Source organism: Carassius carassius, chromosome 21 (genome assembly GCF_963082965.1).
Source record: "Carassius carassius chromosome 21, fCarCar2.1, whole genome shotgun sequence".
NCBI lineage: Eukaryota > Metazoa > Chordata > Actinopteri > Cypriniformes > Cyprinidae > Carassius > Carassius carassius.
The window spans coordinates 22771181-22780568 of record NC_081775.1 but is presented as its reverse complement, the minus strand read 5'-3'; the positions used below and the strand labels follow the sequence as shown (position 1 = coordinate 22780568).

Genomic DNA, 9388 nt, shown 5'->3' with positions numbered 1-9388 from the left:
GCATAAGATCTTTTTGACCAGTTTACAGTCTTAAGTTTGGCTGATTAGTTCTTTACTGTACCAATAACACTGTTTCTCTTTTTAAACTGTATGATTTTTAAACTTTATATTTTTGGGTGCATTCTAACCTGTTTAATTTTGTCTTTAAACCGTCTATCTTGTATCTTTCAGGCCTCAAAACACGTCTATGCTGACAGTTTTATTCTGTCAGAATTGTAGACTTCTGTCTGCATTGTTTCAGATCCCACCACAGATGGAGGTTTCCCCACTGATTACATCACAGACTGGCAGTATTCGTGTGAACACAGATGCTCATCTGATAGTCAGAAGAAGATCAGAGGTGTTAGACTGACATGTGAAGAGAGAGAGATGACATACAGAAAAAGAACTAGAGTTTGATGGTGGGGTTTAATTGCGTGATAGAGTAATCTGAGGGAAAAATAAATAAAATCTATGCATCTAACAGCTCGGCATTGCCCTGCATTTTAAGGGTCTTTGTGTGTGTTTGCAAAGTCAAGGGACAGTTCCGAACAAACGTTCAGTGCATGAGCTGCTATCACAACAGTGAAGAGGACATTGAAGTGCATTGTGGTTGTTGTAGCATGTTTAGTAGTAATCTTCGTAGTTCTTGGGGTTTAGGCAGTAGAGAATCGCTCCTCCAAAGGAGAAGATGGTGGCCCCCCAGGCCAGACCGTAGCCCCAGTTAAACTCGTGGTATATTCTCAAACTGATGGTCTCGATGAACTTGATGGGATATAGCACCAAACAGCAGGCCTGTAGGACCACTGTGAGAAACAGAAGAGCACTGGCAATGAATTTTGCAATCATCAAAGAGACAAAAGTAGGTTAAGAACATTAAAAGTCTTCTGAAACCTCCATGGACTTTATTCCTTGATAAGTTCCTCAACAAAGTGAAGCGACTTCAAAGCGATGTAAAAATCCTCTCAAAAGAGATGCGAAAATGTCTGTTTCAGATATACCTTACATGTTTTCCCTGTGATGCATTCATATTGAGAACAACAGATTACTGAAGCAGCTGTGTGATGTGGCTTGGAAAAATAATGCATTTGCTAGTTCCTGGTCCATTAGCCGCAGCAGTTGCGTCTTAGAGCCAACAATACATTTTAGATTCATAATACATGAACCCTAATTTAATGTGCATGGAAAACAGAAATGGGAAGCCAACTCATTAATGTCTTCAATGTAAGTGTGTGTGTGAGCAACGGTTGTGTCTATTTCACCTGCGGCAAAGAGCATAACAGCGACCGGTCGGTAGAAGCGTCTCCTGGAGCGAATGCAGACAGACACCAGTGCCACCAGGAAGGAAAGGAGGATAAGGAACGCTCCACCCAACAGCAAAGCCAATGTGGCGATCTGCCAGTCTGCATTAAATCAACACAAAAACACAACAGATCAGTTCCATATCATATTACTCTGCATACATTATATTCATATTATACAAACATTATATCAAATGAAAGCAAATTCTCATGGGGTTATATGCATCATTTACTAAATGTGCTAAAGAAACCTTCAAGACTTAACTATCCAAAAATGAAAATTGTAACAAACATTTTGTCTCTTTCAAAAGTATTCTATGGCTTCAGAAGACTTGGAATACAGTGTCCGATAGACCTTTTTTCCTATGTTCTCATGTCCTTCTTGAAGCTTGAAATCTTCAGTCTCCATTCACAGAGGACAGAAAACAGCAACAAACATAGTATTCAGAAATTCTCCTTTTGTGTTCCTTAAAAACCAATGGAATGGAATAAGGATGAGAAATAACACTTATAGTTCTCATTAGTTAAAGGGATACTACACCCCAAAATTAAAATTTTGTCATTAATCACTTACCCCCATGTTGTCCAAACCCGTAAAAGCTTTGTTTGTCTTTGCAATTTAAGACATTTTGGATGAAAACTGGGAGGCTTGAGACTGTCCCATAGACTACCAAGTAAATAACTCTCTCAATTCCTTTGTCAACAATCTCCTCTGTGTCTCTCCATATCACCGTATGCGGCATATGCTCTTCTGTATCAGCCACGGCACAAGGATGCGCTGTTTTCTTTCAAACCAAAGCATAAATACACGTAGAAACAGTGCACCCTTGTGGTGTGGCTGATACAGAAGAGCATACGCAGCATACAGTGATATGGAGAGATACAGAGGAGACTGTTGACAAAGAAATTGTTGAATAAAGTCGTTATTTTTGTTTTAGTAGCATAAAAAATATATTATTGTCGCTTTATAACATTATAGTTGATCCACTGATGGGAGATGGACTATTCTATTTATTGTGGGGTGGAGTATCCCTTTAATGCACTAAACTAACAATGACAAACTAACATTTTTACAGTATTTATTAATCTTAGTTAATATTAGTCATGGCCTTGGTTTGTCTTGTTTCTTTGTTAGATCATCTTTACTCCGGTACTTTAAATAATATTATCAGACTTTTGTATTTAATAAATTCTTCATTTAATAAAGTCATTTTCATTGTTTGTTTAACTTATGTAGTCAACTAATGTTAACAAATGGAGCCTTGTTATTGTAAAGTGTTACAAGACCAGTAAACAATGACAGAATTATAATATTTTTGTAAATGATTCCTTTAACAGACGCTTAACATGCTGTAATGTCAATACACACATGCCTACAGAATGGCTAACCCAAACACTTACATCTTGGGTTTGCGTAACTGAAAGAATGAACTTCTATGGGCAGCACAGAGCTTATCGACAATTCTGGTGGGCTAAATGGGGCATCACCTAATGTATTCCTCCCTCCCTTTCTTTCTCCTTCAGTCCCTCTTGTTTCTGCTTTTCATTCAAGCACTCTGAGACACTCAGCTAGAGAAGGGCCCAGAAATAGCACTGAATCCTCCATTGAACACAGGAGTGAGGGAGGGGTCAAGGAAAAAGAGAGAGACAGAGAGGAGGTGCCTGCCACAGTATGTCTGCTGCCATATCGGACAACATGAGACTATATGTGTGGAATCTCACACGTACTTCGGGACGACTCTTGATTAATCTCATTAGGTAGGCAAAGGGGAAACGCATTATGAGTAAACGATCTCTGAGGAGTGACTCTGAGGAGTCATTTTTTTCTAATTTGTCATATTACCTTTATTTCTCAGCAAATCAAATTCTTTAAATTAGCTAACAGTGAGTAGCTTACATTTAGAGACAAATATGATCCATCAAAATAAAAATAAAATAAAAAAACAGATACAAAGCAATTCTCAATTTTTTATGAATCAAAGTAAAAGATTCAATGAGTTCTTTGAATCATTAATGAATCAGTTGAGTGGATAATTTCAATGACTGGCTCATATGAAATGTATTTGTTTTGAATCATGAATGATTCCTCATTTGTGAACAAATCAGTTGAGCAATTAGGACTCTCATTTGTGTTGAATCAGAAATAAATGTGACTGTCCCAAATGGCACACTTCATGTGCACTTCATGCACTACATATAAAAGTTTTTATTTACTTTGTATTATTCAGGGGTAAGAAAACAATCTTTTGCAACACCACCCAATAAATAAAACCATAGACACAGTGTGTTTGCACTGTTACACAATTTACAAGAACATTACAGGAACCACTGGTCATTAATAATGTAAAGGGTTTGTGGTTTGTTGTCTTGCATTACTATATATGAGGCTAACAACAGCAAACTATGGCATTCTCCATCTCTTATATTATGTGCACAAATAAGTTTTTCAAGAAAGTTAGAAAAATTACCAATAGATTAGAAGCAAAAATTATGATAATGTTTTTGTTTAGTCATCAAGTGATATATGATTCAATTGCTGAACAAATAATATTTCTTAAGACATTGATGGCTGTTTGTTTAAATAAAACCATAAAAGCCCTGGATCCTGTCACAGGGTTTTGTTATTACACAGTGATATCTGTAAATAAATATGTCTGTCACCACAGGAAGTTGGAGAGAAATATGAAAACATGTATTTTATGAAAACAGAGCTGATGATATTCGCTTCTATAAAAGCTCAATTCTGACACCTCGACCTCCAACCCCTCTGGATAGCCACCAAAAGCCTGCAAATCATCCCGAGAGTGTCTTTTTGCCATCTGGGAAAAAGATTTCGACTTTATGTAACCTTGAGGTCTACATCTGAGGGGTCTCTGGCAGAATGGAGCTTATCCAAAAACCCCTGCAGGACTGATGGAAATGAGGATACGAGATAAAAATCAAAACATTCATTACTATAATCTGTTTTTCAGCAAGCAAGTGCCTCTTGGCTAGTTCTTTCAATCTGATACCGTGATGAGGGGAGAAAGAAGTCCAATGTCATAGACTGATTTACGTCAGTAAGGCACAGTGTCTCCACATTCCTCGCCATCCGCAGACGGGAAGAGGAATCAGTGTATACTTTGCGCCGCAGACTCTACATTGAACTGCTGCCTCTCCTCCAGTCGAGCATAACATCAGCACAAAAAGACTCTCACACACTTTCGCCACATTCCTGTTGTTCGTGATTATCTCTCCCCGAGAGCTTTCACAACCTTGGATTTCTGTGTGCAAGTAGGGAGTGCGTTTATGTTAACATATCGATGTTGTTTAATTGACAGAGATGAACTTAAAATGATACCCTGGAGTCTATGAAAGGTTAGCAAGCAAATATGTTGGTATAGCAGGCTGTGGAGTCAGCCGGTAATTGCAAAGCTAATGAGATTTAGTTTAATGCAAAATGCATGACACAGAGAAAACACAGAGGAAATGGAATGACTGATTACAGAAAAGCCCAAAATCAATAATGCTCTGCAGAGGGAAGCCATGCACCTAGGCTGCTCCTTTGGTATTTTGACTGGAGCTTCATGACTTTATATGGAGTCAAACTGTGCTTTTTAAAAATGACGGGACAAGGTCCAGAGCCCAACAAGTTGTTATTGCCAACCAGAGCTAAAATAACATCTTAAATCTTAACGGAGCTTGGCTGTCTGTGACTTAACTATTAAAAAATGTGGCTCTGCCAACATACAAAAATTAAAATGGAAGAAGAAATGCCCCCAAACTGCGATTTATTCAGTAGTAAACTTTCACGGACGCCAGCCAGGAAGTTTCTTTTTCGGGGCAAAATGACATTTCTAGAATGCAGCACTTGTTTCCTTGGTAACTAATCTGTCCACATTAGAGCCTCTAGGGAGCTCTCCTCTCAAACTTAACCTCACTCCTTGGCCGGTGAGGACACCTTAACAAAGGCTCATTTTGTAGACAACAAAAGCAGAATGAAACCCCAGCTGGACCACTGATTCCATCACACATTCCCACATCATCCAAAAGCCCTTCCTCCAAACAAGCTGTGAATAAAATACAGCTTCCTAGTAAATGTTAAGGATCGATAGCAATTACTTAATGAAGCATTCTTCACAAACATTGTCTCTGTAATTAAATTAATCCTGACTTGCTGTAGGCTGGAGAGTCCTTTTATTAAACAGGAAGAATTTAAGGTTGTTTTTTCACCCAAAACCATTAGCTCAAGCTCCAAGCTGTTTTCCTTTGAATTAACTAGTATCACTGGGATTTAGTCTTGTGCATAAAAATAAGTCCTAGTGATAGGCTAGTAATTAGCAAATACTCCAACAGTAACCTTTTGTCTATACATTATATGTAGTTATTAAATTCAACTGTCTACTCCAATCGTTGGTAGCCTCAGGGGCGTCGGACTGGGGGAAAAAACCAGTACTGATTACCAGGGCCCCATAGGAAGAGAGGGCCCTTGAAAAGTCTGAAATATATATTTTCAGGGGGGGGGGGGGGGGGGGGGGATTAGGACTGCCTATGCATATGGCCCGGGATCTTGTGCAGCGCCCCTGGGTAGCCTATTAAGATTTTAAAAAAGAAATTGAAATAAAAAATGTTACTAACAGTTGCGATAGATCTCAAGTTACAGTTATTTAATAATAGGCTACTAAAGTTTAAATAGATACAAGTAACATTAAATTGTATAAATGTGTAAAAATTACTTGTCACCTTTGTTTTAATCTGACAAAGAAATGCAAAACGCAAATTGTTGACTATTTTCTCAGTATTTAGAAAGGGCTGGTTAAGCATGAGCAGAACAATGAGTGATAATGATGCGCTAGGGAGCGAAGGGCCCCTTTTGTTATCTCATAAATCAAATATGTATACCTCCAGGGCCATGCTGCAGAGCTCACTAAAGTTAAAAACACTGCGTCCTTCTTTGTTTCCCCAGCATCTGAAAATATGTATGGACAGCTCATCCTGCTTGAACATTGTTTATTGCAAAGTTACAAAAGTAGCGAATCTCACCGGTCCCTTTCTGCCCCAGAGTGCTGTCGCACAGCCAGTCCACGGAGGCAGCGTGCTTCCTACACGACTCCCATAGGGACAGGTGGTACTGGTCATCCGCGGTGACCCAAGCCGGACTCAGAACGGCCCCGACATCCAGGCACAGCGCGAGGAAAATACACACCAGACCCACCAACTTCAGGGGCGTCAACGCCGACACGCGCACTTCCTCCGCTCCGCTCACGGATGAGGCCATGTCGGCTGGATGCGCTGGTGATGAGGAGGAGCGATGTTGCGTTGCGTCGCGGAGAAAGCCACGAACGGTGATCCCAGACAATGTTTTGGATCCGTATTCGCGATCAGTGTTTTGAAGAATGCGGAGCAGCTGCGCGAGAGGGACGCTGTAGCAGCAGCCCTCGCGCTCCTGAGAACGCGACTGCACTGCACATTATAAAAAAAAATATCTGCTGCACCTGCAGGGTCCTAGTGCCTAGCTAGAACGCCCTGTTTTCAAACCCAGTCTAAACGATTCGTTTACGAACACAAATGAAACGGTCCGAGTGAATGGACAACAGCATTACCAACAGATTGAACCGAGTCGTCCGAAACACAATTAGCCTGAGGTTATTATGATTAGATTCAGAGAGAAAAAAAATAATTGATTCAGTAGCCAAACCAATTATAATTAGCCTATAGAAATAGATTATGTCTATGTGCTGAAAAATAAGATCTAGAGCAAAAACTAATTTGCTTTAGTAGCCAAACCAATTATAATTATAGAAATAGAATACAGGTGTATTTCAATAAATTAGAATGTCGTGGAAAAGTTCATTTATTTTAGTAATTCAACTCAAACTGTAAATCTTGTGTATTAAATTCAATGCACAGTGCAAAGTCTTTGGTTCTTTTAACTGTGATGATTTTGGCTAACAAAAACTCACCTATTCGCTATCTCAACAAATTAGAATAAAGACCAATAAACATTTTTAGTGAATTGTTGGCCTTCTGGAAAGTATGTTCATGTACTGTACATGTACTCAGTACTTGGTAGGGGTGCCAAATCCTGCTGGAAAATGAAATCAGCATCTTCAAAAAGCTGATCAGCAGAAGGAAGCATGAAGTGCTCCAAAATTTATTGGTAAATGGGTGCAGTGACTTTGGTTGTCAAGCAACTTTGGCTATGAGCTTCTCCACCCTTGATTGAATTGGGGTTTTGTTAAATGTGAGCCAAAATCATCACAATTAAAAGAACCAAAGACTTAAACTACCTCAGTCGGTGTGCATTGAATTTATTTAATACACAAGTTTCACAATTTGAGTTGAATTACTGAAATGAACCTTTCCACAACATTCTAATTAATTGAGATGCACATGTATGTCTATGTGGGGAAAAATAATGGATTTATTTTTTTCGTGTAGCCTGTTTATTTAGGCTATTAATTTAGCAGACACTTTTATCAAAGCTGCTAACAAAATGAGGAACACTACATGCAGAGCCTTTTTCATTCAAGAGTTTATTGTAAATACAAATTATATTTAGGTTAGGCCACTGTATGCTTTTTGTGAGGTGAATCATGGCTACAGACAGCAAAATAAACTAGGTCAAATGCTTATAGCCTATTAAAAAATTGCTAGGCCTACTTAATAGTAGGCTAGGTTATAAAAACATAATAAACGTGTCGAGAGATTTATACCATTTTAAAAATCTTATGTAACATGGAAGGAACTGTGATGACTCGATTCGCAGAATCATTTTCTTATCCTGTTTTTTGAAGCGGAATGTTCAAAATAATTGATTCGCGGAAATGAGTCGGACGTCCTGTCACTGCCTCTCATCTGGCATTTATGGTGGGATATTTCTCTCACATTCTTTTTCATCATTTGCTATTTTCTCCCATTCTCCCTCTTCATTTATCTGTGCTATGTGCTCTCACAAACACACATGGAGCAATGTGTCTTATTTCAAACAGACAGTCATTTTCTTAGAATAATTAGAGAAACATACTTGAGTCCTGGATTGCATGAAATGAATTTCATCCAAATGTTTTGTGTGAAAGGGAAAATACTTACATATTTAATCCCAAAATGAACTGGTGTATAATGTAGCCTATCTAAAACTGTTCATTAAATAGGCCTATTTATTATTTTCTTATAAATTTTCTGATATTTTCAGATAAACTGCATATCATTCGACAAGTAATTGTGAAATTCACATCAGTATCCTCCATTTAGTGTAGGTTATGTAAGGTTATGGTCAGTGTGCATTCAGCCTGAAAATCCATTAATTGTTCATGATTGGACATGATTGGGTGTTCTTAACACCATCAACAGCTTGGCCTTGCTAACAAAAGTCTAAAGAAAAAATACCACCCTTAATAAATTCTTTGTTCAATTCACAAGATTTACACTCACATTCGTCTTTAACTTCACTGTAACAGCAAGATTAAACATCAAATTCAATTACACTTTTCAATTCATCATGAATGAGCTTTTCATCTGGGAATAAAGAAAAATAATTCATTCTGAGTTAAAATGAATGATTGTTGTTTAACAGGCCAGAAATACTGGGTTGCCTTGAAGGTGAATAATACATTTAGAATGTAAAAGACTGGCGTTTTTTAATTAATTAATTTATTTTTGTCTTTTTCTCCTCTCATCTATTCAGGCCAATATAAGGTTCATTTATTTATTTATTTACATTATTATTATCACGGGTTATGTGACAGAGACAGTAATAATATAGAGATTGATATACTGTGTGTGTTTTGCACTCTTTTATGTTGTGTTATACAGTTCCCTGTCAAGGTTAGATATTAAAATATCAAACTTGCCTCAGTTATATAGTCACAATTAACAGCCTCTTCTCTGAGTCAATGAATAATATCTGACCTTAATGTACAGAATATAAACGTGTGTTGAAAGACATAGGCCAAGTGTGCTTTCTAGCAACTCATCATTGATTGCCGATTCTAATCAGAGAGAGAGAAGAAAATGATAGCTATAGCCCCCAAAAAGACATTATTCCAGATAATAGTGCAAAAAGACACACATTGAGTTATTGAATCCCTGTTGATTAGAAAATGAGCAAAATTACTGTTATAGCAGTA

General features: G+C 37.9%; 1 protein-coding gene across 1 annotated transcript; it reads right to left on the bottom strand.

The window, feature by feature from the left end:
* Positions 1-402: 402 nt before the first annotated feature.
* Positions 403-6747, bottom strand: tmem47 (transmembrane protein 47). Its single transcript, XM_059503866.1, has 3 exons — positions 6303-6747; positions 1242-1382; positions 403-785 (listed from the first exon to the last, which is right to left on the bottom strand). The coding sequence occupies exons 1-3, from the start codon at positions 6535-6537 to the stop codon at positions 607-609; spliced, it is 555 nt and encodes a 184-aa protein (XP_059359849.1). The 5' UTR covers positions 6538-6747; the 3' UTR covers positions 403-606.
* Positions 6748-9388: the final 2641 nt, after the last annotated feature.

What these genes read in the sequence shown, in the direction of transcription:
- tmem47 (XM_059503866.1), bottom strand. Translation starts at nt 6,537, where the DNA reads ATGGCCTCATCCGTGAGCGGAGCGGAGGAAGTGCGCGTGTCGGCGTTG. An exon ending in TCTGGGGCAGAAAGGGACCG is followed by an intron (nt 1,383 to 6,302) that starts GTGAGATTCGCT and finishes GATTTAATGCAG; the next exon opens with ACTGGCAGATCGCCACATTG. An exon ending in TGTTATGCTCTTTGCCGCAG is followed by an intron (nt 786 to 1,241) that starts GTGAAATAGACA and finishes TGTTTCTCACAG; the next exon opens with TGGTCCTACAGGCCTGCTGT.